This window comes from Eleutherodactylus coqui, chromosome 7 (genome assembly GCF_035609145.1).
Source record: "Eleutherodactylus coqui strain aEleCoq1 chromosome 7, aEleCoq1.hap1, whole genome shotgun sequence".
NCBI classification, from domain to species: domain Eukaryota; kingdom Metazoa; phylum Chordata; class Amphibia; order Anura; family Eleutherodactylidae; genus Eleutherodactylus; species Eleutherodactylus coqui.
Genome location: NC_089843.1, coordinates 228,453,981 through 228,480,420, shown reverse-complemented (window position 1 = coordinate 228,480,420; position 26,440 = coordinate 228,453,981). Strand labels below are relative to the sequence as shown.

Genomic DNA, 26,440 nt, shown 5'->3' with positions numbered 1-26,440 from the left:
TGGCAATCAGGAGAGGGGGGCAGGGATGGAAAAATGTGTTCTCACACAACTGTGATTTGCAGCAAGGTAGGTAGTCAATTGTGTGTACATGGGTGTGTGTGTGTGTGTGTGTGTGTGTGTGTGTGTGTGGGGGGGGGGGGGCGGGGGAGAGGTTAAAAGGCACTCAGAATATTTTGGGACAAGCTTTTCCACAATGTGTCTACCCCGATTGTAAGTACCCTTTCCAATATTGAAGGAAAAGACTACCTAAAGTAGTCCGTGGCATTGCATGGAAGGAATGGATGTGGTCTGTGGTGCAACAATTTGAGACAGAACTGCACCAAAGTTTTAGTGTAAAGTAAGCCAATGAAGAAGTCGTATAGATGTTAGACAAAAATGTCTAAAGATACAACAAATGTATCCAGGATGGACCTCTGTGATAAATGTAACGCATTTTTAGACTATTTTATTACCATCTAAATAATCTGACAGAATTAGTACATTCGCACCGTTCTCGCTCTTTTTCTTCATGCCGAGATGTTATTTGTTGCAGCTGCTTAGCTTCCTGGTAGAGCCCTTCATATATTCCCAGTAGTCGCACTATGATTAACATTAGGAGATGAGCGAGTATCCTCGCTACGGCACATTACTCGAGCGAGTGGTGCCTTAGCCGAGTATCTCCCCGCTCGTCTCTAAAGATTCGGGGGCCGGTGGGGGGTGGGGGAGAGCGGGGAGGAACAGAGCGGAGATCTCCCTCTCCCTCCCTGCTCTCCCCCACCGCAACTCACCTGTCACCGGCGCCGGCCACCGAATCTTTAGAGACGAGCGGGGAGATACTCGGCTAAGGCACTACTCACCCGAGTAATGTGCCTTAGCGAGTATACTCACTCATCTCTAATTAACACTCATCTGCCTTTTACCTTCCCAATCTCCGTGTTTGTCAGGTCCTTCTGTAACATTACACTACACCGCGGAGCTGCAGCTCTGGGTCAGCAGCAAATACTGACAATTCAGGCTAATGAGAGATCTACACTTGTGTTTGTTTCTGTAGTTGGTGAAAAAACAAAATTCTGTGAAATCCGTGTCCAGAGAAATGTATTGTGTAGCCTGAAGAGGATTTGCCAGCAATGGTTAATCACCACTTGCCGGTTATTAGATGAAACCAACTACGATGTTCTACATAGCAGAGGTGTAGCCCTGGTTAGAGATATCAACAGTGTGTACAATAGAATTTAACTTTAGAATGCCCTATGCATCCCCATCACATATTATTTATTTATTTATTTTATATATATTATATATATATACACACACACACACACACACACACACACACACTATAATATTATATATATACATATAAAATATCATATGTGAGCCACTGACATGATACCCCTATGAATGAGATAAATGCAGTATCATATGTGAGCCACTGACATGATGATACCCTTATGAATGAGATAAATGTAGTATCATATGTGAGCCTCTGACATGATGATACCCTTATGAATGAGATAAATGCAGTATCATATGTGAGCCACTGACATGATGATACCCTTATGAATGAGATAAATGTAGTACAATATGTGAGCCACTGACATGATGATACCCCTATGAATGAGATAAATGTAGTATCATATGTGAGCCACTGACATGATGATACCCCTATGAATGAGATAAATGTAGTATCATATGTGAGCCACTGACATGCTGATACACCTATGAATGAGATAAATGTAGTATCATATGTGAGCCACTGACATGATAATACCCCTATGAATGAGATAAATGTACTATCATATGTGAGCCACTGACATGATGATACACTTATGAATGAGATAAATGTAGTATCATATGTGAGCCACTGACCTGATGATACACCTATGAATGAGATAAATGTATCATATGAGCCACTGACATGATGATACACCTATGAATGAGATAAATGTAGTATCATATGTGAGCCACTGACATGATGATACCCCTATGAATGAGATAAATGTAGTATCATATGTGAGCCACTGACATGCTGATACACCTATGAATGAGATAAATGTAGTATCATATGTGAGCCACTGACATGATAATACCCCTATGAATGAGATAAATGTAGTATCATATGTGAGCCACTGACATGATGATACCCCTATGAATGAGATAAATGCAGTATCATATGTGAGCCACTGACATGATGATACCCTTATGAATGAGATAAATGTAGTATCATATGTGAGCCACTGACATGATAATACCCCTATGAATGAGATAAATGTAGTATCATATGTGAGCCACTGACATGATGATACACCTATGAATGAGATAAATGTAGTATCATATGTGAGCCTCTGACATGATACACCTATGAATGAGATAAATGTAGTATCATATGTGAGCCACTGACATGATGATACCCCTATGAATGAGATAAATGTAGTATCATATGTGAGCCACTGACATGAGGATACCCCTATGAATGAGATAAATGTACTATCATATGTGAGCCACTGACATGATGATACACCTATGAATGAGATAAATGTATCATATGAGCCACTGACATGGTGATACACCTATGAATGAGATAAATGTACTATCATATGTGAGCCACTGACATGATGATACACTTATGAATGAGATAAATGTAGTATCATATGTGAGCCACTGACATGATGATACCCTTATGAATGAGATAAATGCAGTATCATATGTGAGCCACTGACATGATGATACCCTTATGAATGAGATAAATGTAGTATCATATGTGAGCCACTGACATGAGGATACCCCTATGAATGAGATAAATGTAGTATCATATGTGAGCCACTGACATGATGATACACCTATGAATGAGATAAATGTAGTATCATATGTGAGCCTCCGACATGATGATACACCTATGAATGAGATAAATGTACTATCATATGTGAGCCACTGACATGATGATACACCTATGAATGAGATAAATGTATCATATGAGCCACTGACATGGTGATACACCTATGAATGAGATAAATGTACTATCATATGTGAGCCACTGACATGATGATACACTTATGAATGAGATAAATGTAGTATCATATGTGAGCCACTGACATGATGATACCCTTATGAATGAGATAAATGCAGTATCATATGTGAGCCACTGACATGATGATACCCTTATGAATGAGATAAATGTAGTATCATATGTGAGCCACTGACATGATGATACCCCTATGAATGAGATAAATGTAGTATCATATGTGAGCCACTGACGAGATGATACCCCTATGAATGAGATAAATGTAGTATCATATGTGAGCCACTGACATGATGATACCCCTATGAATGAGATAAATGTAGTATCATATGTGAGCCACTGACATGATAATACCCCTATGAATGAGATAAATGTAATATCATATATGAGCCACTGACATGATGATACCCCTATGAATGAGATAAATGTAGTATCATATGTGAGCCACTGACATGATGATACCCCTATGAATGAGATAAATGTAGTATCATATGTGAGCCACTGACATGATGATACCCCTATGAATGAGATAAATGTAGTATCATATGTGAGCCACTGACATGATGATACCCCTATGAATGAGATAAATGTAGTATCATATGTGAGCCACTGACATGCTGATACACCTATGAATGAGCTAAATGTAGTATCAGAGCAGGAATACTTATTCAATTTATTTCTCCAAAGAATAAAGCTTTGAGGCAACCCGCTCAAAAATATCTGTTCTGCCTAAAACAGAGCTAAGTAAACCATCTAGAGGTAACAGGCTATCATTTAGCTGACACAAAAGCACAATGAAGCTGCAAATGCATCATAATTGTATAGACAAAAAGTGTTGTTCTTGCCGTCAGGGATGGAGCCGCAGCAGGCCGGCACAACCTGCCATAATTAAAATCCTCAGCCACTTGGAGCCGCTGATAGGTTTTTAGCGGCTCGATTTGTAAGTGAGTCTCTAAAAACCTATCTAGTCTGTAGTTTAATGAGTGAACTGTTTTACAAACTACTTCGCTAAGTACTACAAGTTCATAAACACTTTTTTTAGTCTTGTGACTTAACCCTTTCCAGGCCTCGTCCGACATTGATATTTGCTGTCTTGCGTGCTTTGCCGCACATTTATGATGTGTAACGTGCACCGCAAATTCTGACAAATTTGCACCAAGATTTGGCTAAATTAAATCAGCTGATAGGTGATATAAAGTTAGGCTAGATAGTCTAAAGAGGCGCCGGATTATTATCCATGCAACCAGTTACACCCATGTTGTACAGGGTATTCCGCTAAGGCCCACGTGTTTTACATTTACTGTGCGCATGGGAATCAACTGTTGATGCTGGGAGTTTGGGTCGGTAGACGAGTGGTCAGCGTGGGACAAACACAAGTAACATGCTTGTGGGCAACTGTGTAATCTCAGAATAATAAAAGGGCTATTCCGAAACTTACTTAACTTTTCTACTGATGACTGATAGGTAGGTTATCAATAGCTGATCGGCGGGGATCCTCCGCTTGAATCCCCGACGATCAGCTGATTCCCAATGCTGCTCTAGTCAGCCGAGGAAGCAGAAAGTGCTGACCGTAGAGCAGCCGCCTGGGTGGGTATTGCAGAGCAGCTCCCATTGAAATCAATGAGAAATTTAACTACGTCCTGAAATACACGTTAACCAGGAGCATTGAAGTGTCATCACACAACACTGCAGAGGTAAACACGTCAAAGTGAGGAAGGGATCGGCATTCTAACTTTTTAATGAAAAAAAAACAAAAACTAGATGCTTTCATTTCACTTTCTCTATAAACAAATATTTCCTCCCAAGACGTTCTATGAAGTCTTCACAACTTTTTCATTGAGAATGATCTTTTTGGAAGAGGCCCAGATTTGCAGGATATATTCATCTATGCCTGCTGGGAGCATCAAACCTCATTGTTATTCACCAACATGGAGTTTAGCCTCAACTGTTCTGGAACCGCATTAATTCTGGTTTTAGTATGCACTCAACAGACGGGGAATGAAACTAAACGGAAGCGGCAGCGCTAAAGGAAAGAAAACATGGAACGCAAACAATATTATATCACAGGAGGCCTGGAATCTGAAATATATATATATGCCAATACTAGAACTAGAGCAATCCAGGGGAGCGCTGCCAGGGCCTGCCGAATATCTTATCTTATTAATAGGCTATGGCAGCCCGTTCCAAGACGAATTATATCAACCACCACTGATGGCACGCACGGCTGAGGCTGGTTCTCAATACAAACATTTGTGTAGCCATGACCAGACCCATTTGTAAATGAGGGCCTGGACATGTAGGGCTGCGTTTACAGAGTGCTCCTAGCTTCATGTCTATCAGAGGTGGAGCTTTTGAAGGTAGATGGTTATTAGGCCTCATTCACATGGGCGACAAGGTCACGTTGCTACAAATCACATGTATGTGAAGCCCATGCTTTCCTATGGGTTCCTTCACACATGCAATGTGACGACCCGACACAAAAACCTCGCGGGTCCGGCGATATGCCCACGAGTCGTGAGGTTTTGTAGCCCATGTTTCCCTATGGAGCCTTCCTCTCTGTTGCATCACATGAAAACACGTTTTTTGTGCGGTGCGATGCAACTTTGACAATAGGAAATCCTACTGTGAAAGCCTAAACGCAGCCCTACATGCAGGGGGGGGGGGGGGGGAAACCACACATACATCACCTTAGACGAGCTGTCAGCCCGGCCGCATCTTCTCCCCAGGTCCTGGAACAGAAGATCAGTGCTGGGACCCTAGGAGAAGATGCGGCCGGGCTGACAGCGAATCTAAGGTGTTGTATGTGTATTTTTTTTTCTCTTCTTCAGTTACAGTTAATTTTCGGGGTACAGCTTATATTTCAAGCCTCCCCCGAAAATCCTCCCTTGTGATGCTAGAGAGAGTCGCACGACTTTGTAGCGCTACAAAATCGCGATATTGCCGCGAGAAGACACAGCTATATATCTCACAGACCAGAGATGCCGTATTGCTGCGGTTTTCTCACGGTAATGCCGTGTCGCCCGTGTGAACGAGGCCTTAAAAATCAATTGTAAAGATTATAAATTGACCTATGATGAATCACTGGAAATATTCTATAGCTATCTGTAGAAGAAGCGCAATATTACAAATAGCCATTCAAATGAATGGCTGTGGCCTTTGTAGCACATGGAGGGCTGTACTCCACCATAATAGCAGCTGTTGTTACAGACCGTCTCATAGGAGGCGGCTCCAGAGCAGAAGACCTCGCCCAAGACACCCATACATCTTGATTAGGCCTATGAATGGGGGTTGTCTTCTTGGGGCAACCCGCATATAGAAGGAATCAGAAGCGCCTACTAACAACCTACATAAATATTCTCCCTATTAGATTATCATATGTACAATAAATGTATGAATACAGCAAAACACAAGTGGTTCTCATCCGAGCAAGTAATTGAAGAGCGGTTTTCCAAAATGAGTCAAGTCCATTTTTAAAGATGTCCCTTATGATAGAGTACGAATTCTTTTGCTTCAATATCGCCTTGTAGACGTGGAAGCAGTTAGTGATTTCCTATGGTAGAACAGTTTAATTAGATTATATATTTTCTATAATGCTATTACATATATATATATATATATATATATTTTTTTTTTACATTTTCTCAAAAAATTCCTATTGACTTGGCTCATTTTGGAAAAAACACTCCTCAATCATATGCCCGTTGCCTAGGAAATAAAATGGCCCTCACCCAAATAATGCCCATATGACTCCATGCCAGTTGAGGGTGTGGCTTCTTGACATGAGGTGGAAGCATGGGGAGTCATTAGCTAAGAACACCCCGTATGTTCTTAGTTACTGGTTCCTTGTTTGGACTTTGCTCAATAACACAGTATATACCGTATATTCCCCTCTAGATCTGATGGCTGTTTTTCATTTGAGCTCTTACCAAGATGTTTGGCCTCAGAAATGTGAGAGCAATAAGGAAAAATGTCAACAGTTTGTGAATACCTTCATTTACCGTCAGCAGTGCCAACTCTATGAGGTCAGTAATGATTGGCTAATGGAACGAACTATTAGGAACCAGCCCCACTATAATGTGAGTGTATGTGACGGACATCATCCTATTGCAACCATCGTCCAATCGCCTTAAAAGCAAAGCATATCAACATGGCCAACGAGTCAGCCATACTGTCCTTGAGAGTAGAGGCGCGGAGCATCAGCAGAGAGAACATACTTGGCTTGCATCCTACCTGTTCAGTTTCAAAGATGTCCCGAAGGTGTTCTAGACCCAGGCTTTTCAGAAACTGATTGATATTCATGTCAAGACCTACAACTGCAAGGGGAATAAAAAAGATAATATATTCCTTGCAGAAGACTCACAGATACCCAGAAAGCCTGGAAAATAAACTTGGTGGCTTATTATCTGTATTGTATCACTAGACGAAATATGGACAGCAATGAAGGCGGCAAAAAGATGGAAACAAACAAATGGAGTTGCAGAGAAAAAAAAAAATAACAAGCTGAAAAGCGAATTACTGCACACACTGTATGTAGATAGCATCATGGCTACCATCAAACAGATTTCATAAAGTTAAGAAAGTTATTTAATTAGGCTTAAAAAATATAAAAAGCTGCCATTGAGATGCTTTGATTGGTTTCAAATATGTTCTTGATGAAGAGCTATCCGCAATCTAAAATTGTAGTCGGAGTGGCCTTAATAGGCCACATGTCCACCGGGAAATTTGGGCCCGCACGGATTCCCCATGCAGAATCCCGCAGCGGATCCCTCCTGGCCCGCAGACATGAGGCCAAGAAATAGATAATACTCATCTGTCCGGACGCTGCGGTATCCTGTCCATTGCAGCCGGATCTTCCTTTTTCTGCCCGACGGATGTGCTCAGCACGCCAGCAGTATGCCGCGCGCATTGCGTCGTGCACACTTTCTTTTTGGAACTCCTGTTGTCCCGTGGTAGAGCACAATTAACAGTTGCGGGTGTGCTGCGGGACTGGACAGCTTCCATTGGCTTCAATGGAAGCAGCAGGAGCCGTCCGTGCAGGAAACCGCACAAAATGGAGCATGCTGCGAGTGGTATCCCGTGCGTGCGATCCGCGCACCAGGGCAAAATGACATCCACAGATATTTAATTACCTGTGGGTGTCCAATGATTCCCTATGAGTGTGGATCACGCTAGCGGGAGACCCGCGCGGATTTATTAATTCCATTTTGCCCGTGGACATTGGGCCATATTATCAATTTAAACCAATGACAAAACATAGTTTTACCTTCGCCTTCTTTCCTTTCTGACCCTGCGGCTCCATCTCCGGCATTGGAAGACCCCCCTGCAGCAAGATCCGTCAAGGGACCGGTTAGATTATCAATGCTGCTGGCAGCGGACAGGCATGAAGGGGTGGATGCTGGTGAAATAATTGAGGCACTGACTACTGTTGCTTGAGGTTTGAAGCAGCTAGGTAAAGCCTCAGGAGGCATTGCATCTATTAGCAGAGCTCGAATATCATCTGCCTGAATGGAAGCAAAAACACTGCAGTTAATTAATCAGCTCTTTAAAGTGACAAAACCATCAAATGACTTGAAGTATAAGGTGACGCTGTCCTATCTGTACCCCCATGTAGGAGCGGAGCGGACCGAGTATAGTAAAGTACAACAGGATTCGGTCTAATTTGTATCAATTCTTGCCCATTCTGGGTTTAGGAGTTCAGTGGTGTCACTCAGCGACTGACTACTGTCCCTTTTACATGGGCTGGCAGTAGATAAGGTCGTCAGCACTCGTGCAGAGTGTTTACACAGGCAGAGATCGCCGCTGGATCCCGGGCTTCTCGCTCAGCGCTTCCCCTTCTATGTGGAGGGCATTTACAGGGAATGAGAAGCCAGCGATCCAGTGATAGTTTTATGCTGTCTGAAGATCAACGATAGCGAACGAATAGCGAGCGATTTTATGCATTTACACCGCACGATTATCGGTCAAACTCGTTTGTCTGAAGGAAATTTGAGCGATGATTGTCCTGTGAAGATGGCCCATACTTCTCCATGTACTTGGGTCCAGCAGAGAAGGCAACAAGTTGAAAGTGATAGATGGGCTTTAATTATTGTTATATACATCAGGAATTTCGGATATAAATATTTTACTTTAAAGCGCATTTAAAAAACAGAAGCCTAATATGACTATTGTGAATAGAACCGCCTGGAAATAAAGTGCACCGGAATAAATGATGAGCTAGAACACACTTACTGTGGCTAGATCTAGTGGGGTTTGGCTTTCCTGGTTCTTCATTGTGGGATCTGCCCCGTGAGCCAAGAGCAGAGCACATAACTGCGTTCTTCCTTTCTGGGCGGCTTCATGCAAGGGGGTGAATGCCCATTTATCCGTGGCGTTCACACAAGTGTTGTACTTTATCAATAAGGCTGCAATGTCAACATGCTAGAAAGAAAAAATATATATACAAATTAAGCGAACTACCCAGGATCGCTTTAAATTGAAGGTTAAAGAGAGACGGCTCTGCCATTCTGTTATGCCCGTGACCGCAGCCACATAGTAACATACATAGTAACATATTCAAGGTCCTTTCAGTGATGTAATGCTAAACATTAAAATGCTCCAGATCTGTCAGCATTCAGCAGACCTCCTCCACATTCTCCTCTCTACTTTGGCCCACAGACCACATTTGCTGCTTTTATAATAAAAATATGACTTAAGATATGGATTACTGACTAATTAAAGACTTTCTCCTCAGGTTTTGCATTTAGGGTATGTTCTGATGCAGTGGAATCTGTAGCGCATCTGCTGCTAAATCAGCATGAGATATTGGCGGCCTGAGCTGGAGATCCCTGTGGATATAAAAAATCCTTTGCACATTACAAGGTGACATCCACAACAATCTGCATGTTTGGGAATCGAAGGCGTACCCTATAGATTGCATGGCTTTTTTTCCCCATGGTGTGTGAATTGGTTTTTGCCCAACACCTCCTAACAGTCTGGTCAGACGATCCTCTCTACTGGTGGTCTGTCGGGGGTCCTGAGCCCGGTCAACTTGTGTGCCCCCATCCACTGGTCCCAACACCTCCTAACAGTCTGGTCAGACGCTCTACTCTACTGGTGGTCTGTAGGGGGCGTCCTGAGCCCGGTCACCTTGTGTGCCCTCACACATCCACTAGTCCAAACACCTCCTAACAGTTTGGTCAGATGCCCCTCTCTACTGGTGGTCTGTAGGGGGTGTCCTGAGCCTGGTCACCCTGTGTGCCCTCACATATCCACTGGTCCCAACACCTCCTAACAGTCTGGTCAGATGCCCCTCTCTACTGGTGGTCTGTAGGGGGTGTCCTGAGCCCGGTCACCTTGTGTGCCCTCACACATCCACTGCTCCCAACATCTCCTAACAGTCTGGTCAGATGCTCCTCTCTACTGGTGGTCTGTCGGGGGTCCTGAGCCCGTTCACCTTGTGTGCCTTCACACATCCACTGGACCCAACACCCTCTAACAGTCTGGTCAGATGCTCCTCTCTTTCCTGGTGGTCTGTCGGGGCACCCTGAGCCCGGTCACCTTGTCTGCCCTCACACATCCACTGGACCGAACACCCTCTAACAGTCTGGTCGGAACGGCCCATGGGGGACAATTTGTCGATACGACCATCCAGCTTCTCACACCCCAATAATGCGCCCCTCTCAGACTCTGGTAACGGGGTGAAATCTCTCCTCTGCGTCATAGAGGCATCTAGTGGTCAACGAGCTCTACACAAGCAGAAGAAGAGGTCACTACACACAAGGAGCCTCCAAGAGCCTCTTATAGGCCAAGGGGGGAACCACTTTTAGGGCCTCAGGTGACCGTTCATCTAATCACTACAACTCCCATCATCCACATATCTGCCTCAGATGGAACTGCAGGACGAGGTTTGCAGCAAAACAACAACTTATTCTGGGGGGAAAGGGGGGGGGGGTTCTATTTTTTTTCAATAAAAAGTGTAGTTGGACAAGATTAGAGGCCTTTCTGAAGTAACCATCTCTCAGTAAGATAAGAGGTTGAAGATCCCTATAATGCCTGGATGGTTTCCTTTCATCCTTACTCGTGAGTACCCTCAAATAGAGAAAATCTTCTCTTTAGCCCTGTCATTAGTGGTGATGGAGGAGTAGACTATCCCCTTTCATGCTAGTGACTGGGATCACACTATTAGAGGAATATGTGAGTATAAACTCCTTTTAACACTATTTCATGTATATTCGGCCCAAGCCTGGTTGTATTCTTACCCCATATGATGCTGCATTGTGTAAGGGAATCAGTCCTCCTTTATCTTGGGCATTTACATCGGCACCATGCTCTAGAAGATACTCGGCCACCTCCAGGTTGTTGTAGCCAGCTGACAAAAGTGAACAAAAGCATTTCAGAAAACAGAGAATAGTTACAAAAACTTTAAAGAACCTCAGATAAAACATTCAAATACTAAAACTGGGAAGCTACGATTAACGGAGGAACGGTTGGCACGTCATACATAATGGAATGGATGCCTCATACTCTCGCCTATGACAAAGCCCCAAACCACTGTACATGCAGAACATATACTGCAAGCTGCTCCGCAGCACCCGGCATTACCGACGCAGTGTGAGAGGAGGCGGCGGATGGGAGGGGGGAGATGCTGCTGAAATAACCGCAGCACTGACTAATGTTGCTTCAAGTTTGAAACAGTTAGAACTTGAAGCAGCGCACATGAGGAGCAAAACCCTAAAAAGTCTTTTATGTTATTGGCTTGGCTGCAAAGACTTATTTTAAAGGTACATTTTCAATACTTAGGATGTCCTGTGCTAATTCGTATCATATAGACCGCCTTTAATCACAGCCAGATCTTCATATATCACTCTACTTTGGAGGTCTAGAGTATTATGAGCTACTACGACAGGCATCTATAATTACCCCTTTTATATGTTTCTACCCCATCACGAGTCCGTGGGTATAATGTTGGCATCAACTGCAACATTAGAGAATAACTGGCATCTGCATGGACATCGAGCTTATAAGCCTAAACACCCGCCCACGTTTGGAGGCCCTGCTGCGCCAATAAGTTGCTGACTTGTCAAACCTAACTACTGCCCCTAATGCCAGCACTGCCTCTACTACAAATAGCACAGCGGGCCGCGCTAGCCAACCAGCCAATCACAAGTCCCCAGTTCATATCAGTCCATCCACAGGCTTCACAATCTCTACGGTAATAAGTAGCTATAGTTTAATACGCCGTCCAACACAATCTCTGAATAGTCGGCCATTATGTCCACAACCACCAGCCAGACTGTTCAAGATATCTCTGGCACAACCGCCAAATGCAACCATCCACAAATGGTATTATTTGTCGCTTACTATGGTTGCTTCAATCAGATAGATCTACAATTTCCAGGGGACTACAACCTTGGATTTCAATAAATATGCAGTCACACCAGTATATATATTATATAATATACACACAGCACTGTACAGCAGTTGGATGGTAAACCAAATCCATCACCCACTAATATCTACAATTCATTTCCAACCAATCAGATTCCCCGACAGCGTCACAAGTGGTATTCATATTGATAGCGGATACATTGCTATCTAAGTACTGGCGATGGGTCACTGCTGGGCGCACAGCCAAACAAACAATTTGTAAGTTTGCTCTTTTCAGATCCATGTCCAGCGGCTGCACTTATAAAGTAAAGTACTCTTGCAGATGTAATTGCGCTGCCTTCCAACCTGAACACTTGAAAAAGCCGCCCACCGGTATATTGGTATTTAACTAGGTGCCCACATTCTCTGTTGGATTGAGATGGCTGTGTACCAGTCAATCACTTAGGTTGTTTCCCCTTCAAGAAGTCATCCAAAGTTCAGGGTGAGAGCTTCTGTTAAGTCACGGTCGCTACTCAAGATGTCCCAATATCGCCCAATCACCTACCGGCACATCACCAGCCTGGTCGTAAAACGTCCCAATTAGTCTATTCTTATTCCCATTCGCGGCTCTTCTACTAAAGAATAAGTGATCTCTAGATTTCAGCATAAAAACAGCATTTAAATTTCATGGATAAAAAGATTTCCCAAAGTTGTGCTTACATGTTTCGAGCACGAGAGGAATAAGAACTTGGTTCAAAACATGTAAGCACAATTTTTGAAGAGGTTTTTATCCATAAATGAAATGTTTTTACGCTGGAATCCACAGAGGTGGCGGAGTTTTGTTTCCATTGTTCACGGTGTACCTGCACCTGTCCGTTCATCTGGCAGGAAGGGTATCCAAGCGGTGAGCTGGAGTTGAAATAACAGATCTTTGTTCTAGGTCAAGACACGTCTATACGAAGAATCTAAGATGTAGGGATGCTTGAAAACCATTACACCTGCACTGCAGTCCTCTGTTGCTCCAGCTATGTCTATGAGTTTCTGTATTTAAAGCAACCTTTTCTTTATGTATAAGTGATATTACCACATTTCCCCCCAAAATAAGACACTGTATTATATTAATTTTTGCCCCCAAAGAGGCAGAACATCTTATTTTTGGGGGGTGACTTAGCAGGCGCTGTGTGGATCCCCCCCACTGGCCTCTGGCGCTCCAGCAGGCTTCCGTGTAGTCCTCAATGCTGATGGAGCATCTCTTACTGGTAACGAGGCTTGAATACCCAGCCTCCAGCAAACAATTGCTTTGATTGGTTCAAGAGAGCTGCCTCAGCCAATCAAAGCTGGCACTCGATAAACCAATCACAGTTACTCAATATGCCCTTCAGTGAATGGCTGTGATTGGTTCATTGAGTGCTGCTTATTTTCAGGGTAGGGCTTATATTTCAAAAAGAGAGAAAGCTGCCATCACTTTTGATCTGCACAGGCATTAACCACTTTATGACATGGCCATTTTTTTCTCATTTTTGTTTATTCTTTCTATTTTCAAAAAATCATAACTTATTTTAACGTAGCTGTCTGAGGGCTTGTTTTTTATGGGACAAGTTGAATTTTTCAATGGTACTACTTATTTATCATATAAATGTACTGAAAAACTCAAAAAAAAAATTAAGTGTAGTGAAATGAGAAAAAAAGCATAATTGCTCCGTATTTTTACAAGGTACAACCCTAGAAAAAATAACGTTAGCTTTACTTTGTAAGTCAGCATGATTACAAAAATACCAAATTTAGGTTTTTTGTTGTACTGCTTTAAAAAAAAATGTACATAAATTTTCTGTCATTATAGGTGTGTGAACACTCCTTGTTTGCAGGACAATGGTTTCTATCGGTACCATTTAGATGTGCATACAATTTTTTGATGGCTTTTATCACATTCTTTTTGGGAGACAAGGTGACAAAAAAATAAGCCGATTCTGCCGTTTACCGTGGGAGATAAATAATGCATTATTTTGACAGATTGGACTTGCAGACGTGGCAATACCAAATATGTTTTTTTATTATAAATATGGGAAACGGTTTCCAAAAACCTTCATTATTCTTTATCTTCTACAATAAAAATGTTTTTCATCTTTCGCTTTTTTTTGTCGTCCCCTTAAGGACTTGAACGTGTGATAGTTTGATTGCTTATACTATATAATTCTTCAGTATAGCAGTATATGGTATTTCTGCAAGCAATCTACCCTATTGAAGGGGATCTGTCAGATGGAAGACACTGTCCAAGCTGCAGGCATCCCGTCATGAGGCTGGAGGAGCTGAACAGTCCAGCGATTGACAGCTATCTATGAATGACTATACATACAGAAGAAGCCATCGATCACTCATAGCTCCGCCCATTTGACTGTTCAGCTCACAATGAGCAGAGGTTTAAATTAATAAAATACAAGTTCTACTGAATCTTTTCAGTAGATCTTGTATTTTATTAATACAAGAGGGATCTCTCTAACTCTCCCTCCCCCCGCTCCCCCTCACTGCCCCGTGCCGCCCCCCCAAGCTTTAGGGACGAGCCAGCAGGTACTCGAAAAAGGCGATGCTCTCGAGTATGTCGCCTTACCGAGTATGCTCGCTCATCCCTTATGAGGATGCGTTCTCACCTGCCAGGTGCAGAGGGGTGGAGTTCCTTCCTTGGGTGTCCCTGCAGTTAATGTTTTCCTGTGTGCAAAGCTTCTGTACTCTGGCTAGACAGCCCTTTTTAGCCGCATCGAGCAGCGCCGCATCTCCTCGTAATAAATCTTGAATGTCCGTGTCCCCATCTTTTACCAAATCCAGAGGTGTGTTCCCATCCCTGTTTTTCTTAGTTGGATCTGCTCCATGCTGGGAAACAAAAACATACAATCTGGTTTCAAAACTTCTGAATAAAGAAAAGTAAAGATGAGAGAAATAACAGATTGTAACCAGTTCCCATATCGCTACTTGGACAGCAAGCAGACTTAAAAAGACCCTGTCACCATCTTTTTACACCCCTCCCCGAGAGCACAGTAAGGTAGTGACAGTCACACTGATTACACTGATATGTCTGCTGTATGGATCCGTGCAGGAGTTCTGGAGAAACTTGCCTTTTATCAGTAGCTGCACATGCATAGGGGACTTCTTAAAGTAGTCCTAGATATTCATGAGCTCCACCCACCCTGCCCTCCAGTCAATGATTGACTGATCTATTAATACTCTGCATAAAGAGACAGCTGCCAATCATTGGCTAGAGGGTGGGGACTACTTCTGTGTCTGGCTGCTACTAATAAAATACAAGTTTCTCCTAAACTCCTGCACAGATACACACAGCAGACATATCACTGTAATCAGTGTGACAGGCACTACCCAATAGTAAGGGCTTCAGGAAGATGGTGACAGAGTCCCTTTAAATCAGTTCAGCAATAACACATGAACTGAAGCGTTCCATCAGTAAGGCTTTCATTGCAGCCAAGTTGGCTGCGCTCGGTTGTCATCACTGTGATGTGAATAAAGATGTGTTCTACTGCAATACGACTGTTTATGCGTATCGTATTCTTGCTCGGGGATTTCGCGGGCGCAGGTGATGTTGAGGAGGATAATTGACGGTGAGCCGACTGTCTGTGGCATTTTGAGCTTTAGAACGATGAAGTGCTGCATAATGTGAAATGCCATACATGTATTAGAGGACACATCCAGAATACAGTCATGGGGCCCGATTATAGAGCCTCGTGTGGTGCAGAGTGTAAGCTCTCGCTCACGACCTGAAGGTTGCAAGTTCAATCCCTGCATGGTTCAGGTACCCGGCTCAAGATAGACTCAGCCTTCCATCCTTCCGAGGTCGGTAAAATGAGTACCCAACTTGGTGGGGGGTAATAAATAAAAAATTAACTGAAAGCGCTGCGGAATAAGTTGGTGCTATACAAATAACAAGATTTATTTATTTTTTATTCTGTCCTCCCCCATTCTATAGCTGCACGGCTGGGATGTGGTACTTTACTTGTTGTCCCCCTCCTTGGGGGTTGTGTTTTGTACCTCATTGGCTAATCATATCCAATAGGTCTAACCAAAATAAAGCATTTTCTGCACTATTTGGTGCTAATCTGTGTAACAGTACATCCCATAAACACCCGATACAGCCATCCCATCGCTTTTTCATGGCAGCAGAAAAACAATCACTTTTCCAAGAAAATATACATGAAATAAGGTTTTAATATTCCATTAAGAATCGGTTTATCTTCTCCACACATCTATAATAAATACCCATTACTGGCACCGTGTGACGGTATAGGTGGGCCACAACATGGCACTCTGTGCTTTAGAAATCACAGCGATGCGCCCTCTGCCTAACTTCCCATAGATGTGTGTTCTGGCCTTTATAGCCAAGGGTACGGCTTCCCTGACACAAGAGGCGCGACATCATTTAATTTATGGCTTCAATAACCTTTAGCCAATGTAGTTTTTGCCGTTGTAATGAGTTTCCAATGCCCACTAGTGCGGGCTTCTATAGAGGAGCGGCACGGCGGTAAGTAATGGCTGTGGATGGAGGCTCCGATAACATATTTTACCAGCTTACCTTTAATAACAGTTTGCAGATCTCGTATTTCCCTTTAGCAGCTGCTTCGTGTAGTGGAGTAAATTTCCAGAGATCTGCAACGTTGACCGAGGCCCCGTGCCGCACTAACAACTCCGCCACTTCATAGTGTCCGTAGGAGCAGGCGTTGTGGAGAGGGACTAAGCCACTAGAAAGCAAGCAAGAGAGGGGGGTTTACAGAAAGGACGGTTGGTGATCCTAGAAAATACCGGGATCTGGCGCAAAACACTGGAACGCCGTAAGCATGCATTTCGGTTGGGGCGTAAGGCTAATATCAGGTGGTTTAACCCTTTGCAATCCAATTTTGGATTCAGGGTTTCCTAGGGGGCTTTCTCTATGTGCTGTTATACAATGGCGCCGTCTGCTGGCTAGAGCCAGTACTGTGGTATGGATCTGTATCTGGAAAGAGCGACAGCATACCAGGTGCATATATTAAATGCTTCTTTATTCCTTCAGTCCTGAGACGCTATGGAGTTGAACCAATTTGTCTCCAGCAATGAATCCAGATTTAGTTGCTCGATTTTTTTTTTTGACAGTGTGTCTAATATACTATATGTCTATTTATGTCTATCTATCTATTATACATGCACACACACTTTGGATTGTACTACTGTTTAATGTCTGATGAGGGCAGTAGTTAAGTGCTAAAACACATAGCCAGATACTTCAACTAAAAAGGAGGAAAAAAAATATAAAACAAAAAACACTTTATTATGGGAGGATTGCTCTTGGAAGTCCTATTAGTGCTGCTCATCCCCTCTTTTTGCCTTGACAACTACTCCTGGACATAAGCATGGACTCAAAAGTTTTGTTTTTTTTTCAAGTGCAAAAACATTGTATTTTATTAGTATCTATCTCGGATTTTCCACTTTCTATGTAGAAAACTGCATAAAGACACAAATCTGGGTGAAGCAGGAACAGAACCTGTATCCATCTAACCCAAAAGACCAACACGGACAGAACATGTGAAATGGAGTCCATCTCACATATTAAACACTATGGTTCTGCATAGAAGACTCACAGCTAAGATCTTACTGGATGGGGAGTGGCCGTGAATAAGTCTCTGGCCGCCTGCAGACGGACGGAAATTCCGCGGCAGGATTTCCACCCATGGAAGCTGCCATAGGATTGCTTTGACAAACGTAATCCTATGCAGACGGCCGTGATTTGGCCGCGCGAAATCTTGCGCGGCGAACAAATCGCGGCATGCTCTATTACAGAAATGTCACTCACTGGCCGCCGGCTCCGCTCTGCGCATGCGCCAGCACATGAAAGAGCCGGGTCCGCGGGAGAGTGCACGCGCTGCTCTCTGCAGATGCTCGGGTCGGGTCCCGCTGCGAGAATTCTCTCAGCCGGATCTGACCCGGCCGCCTGCAGGCGGCCTTTGGCTCCAGTTCACCAAAGATGTAAAGTCTTCTATATATTACTTATTTTTTACAATTTTCATTCAACACAAAGTTCACCATAAAAACAAACAAACAAAATAAAAAATTGGAACAAGCTTACCCCTTATCTTTGGCATGTACATCAGCGCCGTGATGCAGTAGGTATTCAACAACCGAAACTCTGTTATAACCAGCAGCAAAGTGCAATGGTGTTGAATGGCGACCTTCTAGATCCCTGCAATTCACATTCTGTGGGCTGCATAGCTGCTGTAAAAAATGGGAGGTGGAAGAAAACAAGAAAGGTAAATAAATCTTGGATTTTAGCAGTACTACCGATTCTGCAAATAGTCACTACCTGTTCAACAAACTTATAAGACAGCCAATGTTTATATACTTAGAAGCAGCTAGGCTCCACCCAGCAGCTCAGGGAAAACTAAAAATACAGCCTCATGTCCACGGGCGGATAGGATTCCACATGCAGATTTCCTGCGGAAACCATTTGCGCGAGATCGCGGATGTAATAGTTTTTCTATGCGAATGCACTGCTGATCATCCGTGCGGAAAACAATTCATGACCCCACATCCTAAATTGATTTTAACCTTGAAAACCGCAGTGCATCGTCCGCCCCCATTGACTTCCATTGAGCCTATTTACATGGGAAAATTGTGTAATCTTTAACCCTTTCCAATCCAATGTCTGACGTCTGAAGACATTATGATTTAAGGCTGTACAGCTCCGATGTTGGAAGACATCCGTCGGGGTTCTCTTACTGTATATTGCCAGCCTCTCTGCTGTCAGAGCCTATCCAATGTGTCACCTCATGCAGTACTGGCTTTAGCCAGCAGATAGCGCCGTTGTATAATGGCAGAAAAAGAGTAAGCCCCCTAGGAAAACCAGGATACAAATTGGATTGGAAAGGGTTAAATACGAAGCTGAAACCCAATCTTAATAAGCACATTGTAACTGTCTATCTCTCCCCAATATCTTTCATCACATCACATCACATCCCAGTACATGTGCGCAGTCTGGTGATGCTCTTCACAAGCTGATGGATTCCGCTTTGTTGCTCAAATGGCTGCATGTGAAATATTTTTCTATTAACATAAAAAACAATTAAGATATTTCATGCAGAACCTATCAGATCCCAGATTACTCATTTTACATTATGTCTACACTACGGCTGGGCAATGTATCCTAAAATTAAAATCTCACTTTTTTGCCCCAAGGCTTTCTCTATTCCTGATTTTAATCTCGATTTTATACTTTATTTACTAACCAAGTTGAAGAATACCACATTTCTTTGCATAAGGGAATGATATGCACAGCATATCTGAATGTTATGGGACCAAGCGATCTTTATCATCACACTGCAAGAACCATAACTCATTGACATGGCTGTGTGAGGAGTTTTTTGGGACAGCTCCCGTATAATGTCCTCCTCTGTACCCCTCCATACTGTCCTCTCCACAGCTCCCCCTCATCCCTCTCCATGTAGTGTGCTATAATGGCCCTTTTACACGGGACGACATTCGGATAAATTACTGCACAGGCCGACGTCCCCACTAAGGCAGTCAGCGCTCGTGTACAGCGTCTGCACAGGCAGAGTTTGCCACTAGATGGCGGGCTTCTCGCTCCATGTGAAGCACTGGGCGGGAAGCGTTTACACGGAACGAGAAGCCAGCAACCCATTGATAGTTTTTATGCTGTCTGCAAGTCAGCAATAACGAATTGCGAATGAACAGTAAGGGATTTGTTTGCATTCACAATGCACGATTATCAGTCAAATTTGTTTGGTTGAACGAATTTTGAACAATAATCACCCCATGTAATTGGCCCATTAGTCGTCCTATGTAAAGTCATTTGCATGTAAATGAGCCTCCTGGAGCTGTATTCAGAGAACAGCAGGTGGTCTGTTCTCTACATTCAGCTCAGTTGTTCTGACGCGGGCTCTCTGCTGAATACAATGTAATCAGCGGTTCCGTGGAGAATTCAGCCCCATGGACAGCAAACACAGCATGCTGTCTGTGTTTACTTCTCTACGGATGAACCATGGATTTTAAGCTCACCTAAAAATCATTGTTCAGCCGAAGAGTGAAAGATGGGCGCACTTACAACGATTATTGCGTGGAAATGGGCCTTTAGACTCCAATGTCAATAAACAATGATATGTAAAAGCTGCAAAAAAAATTCTTTTACCCATTTGTGCTTATTAATTTTAAATCGTGCAGAATACAGAGATAACTGAAGATTTATGACATATTATACCCCAAAAAATGAAACCATTGACAGGTGCTGGGTGTGTTTCTAATAGGTTTGCCTCTTTTGTGCTTCGTATATCTGATCCCGTTATGGGGCAACTCATCAAATAACGGCCTGGCCATTACTAACCTTCAATTATTAAGGGGATATGGGATCAAGGGAAATAGGGAGGGTGTGGAGGGACAGGCTTCATCTCTCGTGGAGTCACAATGTAAGACACAATGTACAAGGTTTGTCAGCCTTACTAATGCGACAATTTATAGGGGAATTAATATGCTTTGTGAAGGGAACATAGAGTTCACCGATGGCGTCCAGACCGTCAGAAGTGCCTGGTGGCAGTCAATGATTATTACTGAAGTTAATTTTAGATTTAAGTACCAGTTTAGTCGTCTTTTTATTTCCAAAGAGGCCTTCTTGAAGGACCGGGCAATTGTCTGCTTAGTTGCTATGAGAAAAAAAAAAGAGCAATCTTCTTGAGTCCGGGGAGAGATTTGTAATTTTCTTTATATTTAATAAGGCCTCCCATGGATTCTTTTGGATATTGCAACCTGTAACTGAGTACATTAACGAGTATATGCTCAATTATAGTCGTTTGACTCAGGGACAAGACCACCAAATGTATGTACATGTTACTCGGAGATGGACAGCCATGAAAGCATTTTTCGGGGAGTATCCTGGCACAGCATGGGCTATTCGGGTAGAAACTAGATAGCAGCGGAATAATACTTCACAGGAGGTTTCCAACATAAGTATATTGTGGGCGCTTTTACTAGGTGATTCCCAGATCTGAGGCCAAGCATCTTCTGTAAGTGTTCTTCCAACATCTGTTACCCAGCAGGACATATACGATAATTGAGTGCATTAAGAGGTGTGAACTGGCATAGTTTTAAGACTTAAGTCCTCGTGTCGTTACATGTAAACGCGGGCATTGTGCACATTAGTTCACATAAAATCCATCGTTCAGCCGCTGAAAGACTGAGTAAATATGTCCCATTCGAATGCATGTCGCTCATCTTTCAACTGACTGCTGAATGTTCTCCCCGCAGCATGTGAACACTAGCCGCGAGGAGAGCAACGGAACGTGGCGGCAGCCGCGAGGAGAGCAACGGAACGTGGCGGCAGCCTCGAGGAGAGCAACGGAACGTGGCGGCAGCCTCGAGGAGAGCAACGGAACGTGGCGGCAGCCTCGAGGAGAGCAACGGAACGTGGCGGCAGCCTCGAGGAGAGCAACGGAACGTGGCGGCAGCCTCGAGGAGAGCAACGGAACGTGGCGGCAGCCTCGAGGAGAGCAACGGAACGTGGCGGCAGCCTCGAGGAGAGCAACGGAACGTGGCGGCAGCCTCGAGGAGAGCAACGGAACGTGGCGGCAGCCTCGAGGAGAGCAACGGAACGTGCCGGCAGCCTCGAGGAGAGCAACGGAACGTGCCGGCAGCCTCGAGGAGAGCAACGGAACGTGCCGGCAGCCTCGAGGAGAGCAACGGAACGTGTCGGCAGCCGCGGGGAGAGCAACGGAACGTGACGGCAGCCGCGGGGAGAGCAACGGAACGTGACGGCAGCCGTGGGGAGAGCAACGGAACGTGACGGCAGCCGCGGGGAGAGCAACGGAACGTGACGGCAGCCGCGGGGAGAACAAGGGAACGTGACGGCAGCCGCGAGGAGAACAAGGGAACGTGACGGCAGCCGCGAGGAGAACAAGGGAACGTGACGGCAGCCGCGAGGAGAACAAGGGAACGTGACGGCAGCCGCGAGGAGAACAAGGGAACGTGACGGCAGCCGCGAGGAGAACAAGGGAACGTGACGGCAGCCGCGAGGAGAACAAGGGAACGTGACGGCAGCCGCGAGGAGAACAAGGGAATGTGACGGCAGCCGCGAGGAGAACAAGGGAATGTGACGGCAGCCGCGAGGAGAACAAGGGAATGTGATGGCAGCTTTTTGCACAGCTGGGAGTGTGTTTAAACACATGACCGACTTAGCAAACAACTCCTGGAGGTCCCTTTACACGCAAATGAAGATAATAAAGTGTCAATGACCATTAAAGCTATTAACACTTTATGCAAATACATCGCTAAATCTTTCAATCTTTTGGACGTTTGACAGATTATCCTTGCATGTTAAAAGGCCTTTAGTGTTTTTCACTAATGATGATATGAAGCGTTTGAGTTGCAGGCATCTGAATGATTCTGAGGAGGGCATAATACAGTTAATCTGTAGGGTGGGAAATGGGAGAATACCATGTATGGGAAGTAGATGGTATATTTTGGTGAGGCCTTTGCTTTTCCAGGCCTGAAACATATGAAGAGAGTTGTTACCAGGGAAAAATAATGGATTTCGTAGAAGGGGGTAGATGAGGTGGAATGAAACCACCAGAATATCTGATGGAACCCCATACATTCAGTGAGTGCTCTGTGATAGGATTTGTAACGAGGGGTAAAATGTGTAAAAGTTTTAATTAAGTACTATGGCAAAAATGATTGTCAGCACAAAATACATGCATTTAAATGAAAAAAAAATACAAAAACACTTGCTTCCTCCAAAGGTGCCCATAACTTTTACAGGCAACGTGTCATCAGAAATTGACCTATTTTAATCAAGCTTTTATGTTAAAAATATTTTAAGAAGCGTTAGTGTTTTGTTTTTTTCCCTCTATGTCATGATCTAGATTATAAAGATATAGGTGACACACTTCAAGGAGGTACCAGCTTTATCTCATGTCATGTACGTTCCCCACAGAGCATGGTTCACGACCAACTACTGTAGTAAAGCTCTTTCGGTGATATGGAAGAGACATCATGAAGGCCTCAAAGCTGAACTTACTGGCTGCTGTGGAAACAGTAATGAGGCATTAAGGCGTTTTCAGGCGCCTACAACAGTAGTATTTAAGAGGCCTAATAAACGGGAACATCTAGGCAACAGGTCCAGTAAGCACTTGTAGTAACTCTATGTTTCCTATAGGAATATATGAACCAAAAAACATTTCTAAAATAGAGAACTCTGGGCTTGACTAAACCGGCCCAGATGATCGCCATGGCCAATAAGATGGGTGTGTGCTTCTGTTTTAGAGCAGTGGCCTAAGAACTACTAAAACATTTACATAAAAAAGTCTTAAAATAAACAAAGAAAAACATTTTTAAAAATCACTCCTTTTCCAATTGTCAATATTTAATCTACTTATTTTATTATCTAATTATTTTACTCTAAGCATTTTGTTAACCATACAGTAGCACGTTAGCCGAGCATTAATATGCCGGTCCGGGAGCAGATAACCTGAATGGCTGGATTCCCAAGGTCAAAGCAAACTAGTTCCACAGCTCCTCAGTAATGACGCCAACACCCCTACCCTCCACTTCATCATTAGTTCCAGCCGCCCTTCATCACTAGTTGGAGCCGGGCTGATGTAGTGATGAATCAACAACTAACCAGGTTGAAACCCAACCCGTACAATCCCCAATTTGGTTGGGCTGTCCTTAGACAAATACGTCAGACAGAAATAACAATTAGAGCTGACCACTTAAAACAGATTATCAACTGGACAGGTAACAATTATAGGACGCAACGTCAAGATAAACGGCAGTTATAACGAGGAGAAAAGAGAAAAATCGGGAAAACAGAACGCAACTGACAACACGAGAGGTATTATCCTATCAAGCAGAAGGCGCAAATCAGGCTGAAGAGGGGTCACAGAGGACAGTTAAAGAGGTTGTCTAGGATTTTTTTTTTAAAAAACGTGCCATTTTTTCCAAAAATACCACCGCATCTGTTCATGGGTTTTGTCTGGTATTCTAGCTCAACTCCATTGAAGTGGATGATACTGAGTTGCAATACCGCATGCAACCTGTGGACGGTGACACGCCAACTTAGGCCTCCTGCACATGGGTGGATTTGAATTGCGGAGTCTGCGGCGGGCTTCCGCCCCACAGCATGTTATAGAAATACGGGATTTCATCTCCACAAGGGAAAATCTATTACAATTTTCCGCTCGTGGAGTAGAAATCACTGCATTCTGTGCGGGCTACGCACAGACGGCTTCCACTGCAGTCAATGGAAGCCGTCCGTCCCACGGCACTTCCGCAGTGAGCACTATCCGCGTCATCGCCCAGTTCCAACACCTACAACACAGGCGCAAGGAAGCGCCGGCCGGCACATCCTCAGCAATGAAAAAAAAAAAGACGGCACACAGGTATGCAGGGGTTACAGGACAGGCACTGGGTCAAGCTCCGCTGCGGGGCCTGACCCGCCCGTGCGCAGGAGGCTTTAAGAAGAAAAAAGTTGTGTTTTTCCAATCCTGGAAGCTTTTTATGAAAATAAGGCTAAATAGAGACATGACTAAACAGAAAGAGAAGACACTGGCAAAACTGTTTTTGGCCGTTCAAAAAAGTTGGGTTATAATTAGAGATGAGCGAGCATACTCGCTAAGGGCAATTACTCGATCGAGCATTGCCCTTAGCGAGTACCTGCCCGCTTGGAAGAAAAGGTTCGGCTGCCGGCGGTGGGGGAGAGCAGGGGGGAGATCTCTCTCTCCCTCTCTCCCCCCTGCTCACTGCTGCAACTCCCCGCTCACCCGCGCCGGCAGCCGAACCTTTTCTTCCGAGCGGGCAGGTACTCGCTAAGGGCAATGTTCGATCGAGTAATTGTCCTTAGCGAGTATACTCGCTCATCTCTAGTTATAACGCAACTTTTTTGAACGGCCAAAAACAGTTTTGGATAGGCTCCGACAGCAGAGAAGCTGGCAATAAACAGTAAGAGAACCCCGACGGATGGCTTCCAACATCGGAGCTGTACAGCCTTAAATCATAATGTTTTTAGACGTCAGACAGTGGATTGGAGGTATTTTTCACCCATGTGGCAAGAACAGCACTGACAGCGCCACATGCGAGTATACCATAGGGGTTTATTCAGTAGTTGCAGTCAAGTTGTGAATTTTACAGAAATGACATGGTTTTGTATTAACGGTTTTAATAACTAGAACTTTGTTGGAATGTCTGAAAAAAGCCTTAAAGTTTTCCCCATGGCTGAAAGCAAATCTTCAGAAGCAGAACGTGGGAGCGGGTTCAGGACTAATCTCATTGGATACAGTGCAAATCCTGAGCCCACACAGAGCAGACGAGCCTAACCTAATGTCGTACTGATACATAATGGGATATATGTGAAACTGAAAGCACAAGAGCCTCAGCCACCAGATGGTGCACTGCAGGGAAGGGGCTGGAATACATAGAGGAGACCTCCGGGTTAGGGGGGCAGGGATAGGAACATAGGTTTTCACTGCAGTGGCCTATTAACTACTAAACAAAACTCGTCTGTAGAATTACAGCACTTTTCAATGCAGGAATGAGGTAGCTGTGTCATCACCTCCAAAAAATAATCCAAAACCTGGAATGCTCTGGAATGAAATCATCTTAGCCACGCCCACAATTCTTGGGTTTAAAAAGAACCAAAAGCAGTCACCTTACAGCCATTGTTTATAGCCCTAATACCACTGAAGTTCCATCCATCTGAAGTGAGGTCAGGAATAGTGACACGTCCGTCTGTCTGCACAGTAGAGGAGATATCTAGGATTCCCGTCTGTCTTCCTGTTCCTTATTAACCAGAGGCCATTTGCTCTCTGATTGTCACATACCTAGAGGCCATTTGCTCTCTGATTGTCACATACCTAGAGGCTATTTGCTCTCATACGGGGTGGGGAGTCTTATTTTTTAACAAGGTGACCACTTGCTAATCCGTCCTCTACGCCAGTGGTCCCCAACCTTTTTCCCTCCAGGGACCGGCCTCAAGGAAGATGATTTTTCCATGGCCCGGCAGGGCGGGGCTTTGGTCATATGGGGGCAGGGTTATGCAGCGCTATACACCAAACAGCGCTGTAGACC

At 44.1% G+C, this 26,440-nt stretch overlaps 1 protein-coding gene across 2 annotated transcripts in view; it reads right to left on the bottom strand.

Annotated features, from left to right (window-relative positions):
* The window catches only part of TNKS (tankyrase), a 186,571-nt gene that overhangs the window by 25,534 nt on the left and 134,597 nt on the right, over window positions 1–26,440 (bottom strand). Inside the window, exons 14-20 of one of the 2 annotated variants that reach the window (XM_066574526.1) lie at window positions 18,441–18,586; window positions 16,917–17,082; window positions 14,989–15,208; window positions 11,236–11,345; window positions 9,227–9,415; window positions 8,262–8,499; window positions 7,229–7,311 (exon numbers count right to left, since the gene is read on the bottom strand). In XM_066574526.1, coding sequence (XP_066430623.1) covers window positions 7,229–7,311; window positions 8,262–8,499; window positions 9,227–9,415; window positions 11,236–11,345; window positions 14,989–15,208; window positions 16,917–17,082; window positions 18,441–18,586 — 1,152 coding nt within the window. The remainder of the gene's footprint in view (window positions 1–7,228; window positions 7,312–8,261; window positions 8,500–9,226; window positions 9,416–11,235; window positions 11,346–14,988; window positions 15,209–16,916; window positions 17,083–18,440; window positions 18,587–26,440) is intronic. The other variant, XM_066574527.1, reaches the window with a different exon arrangement.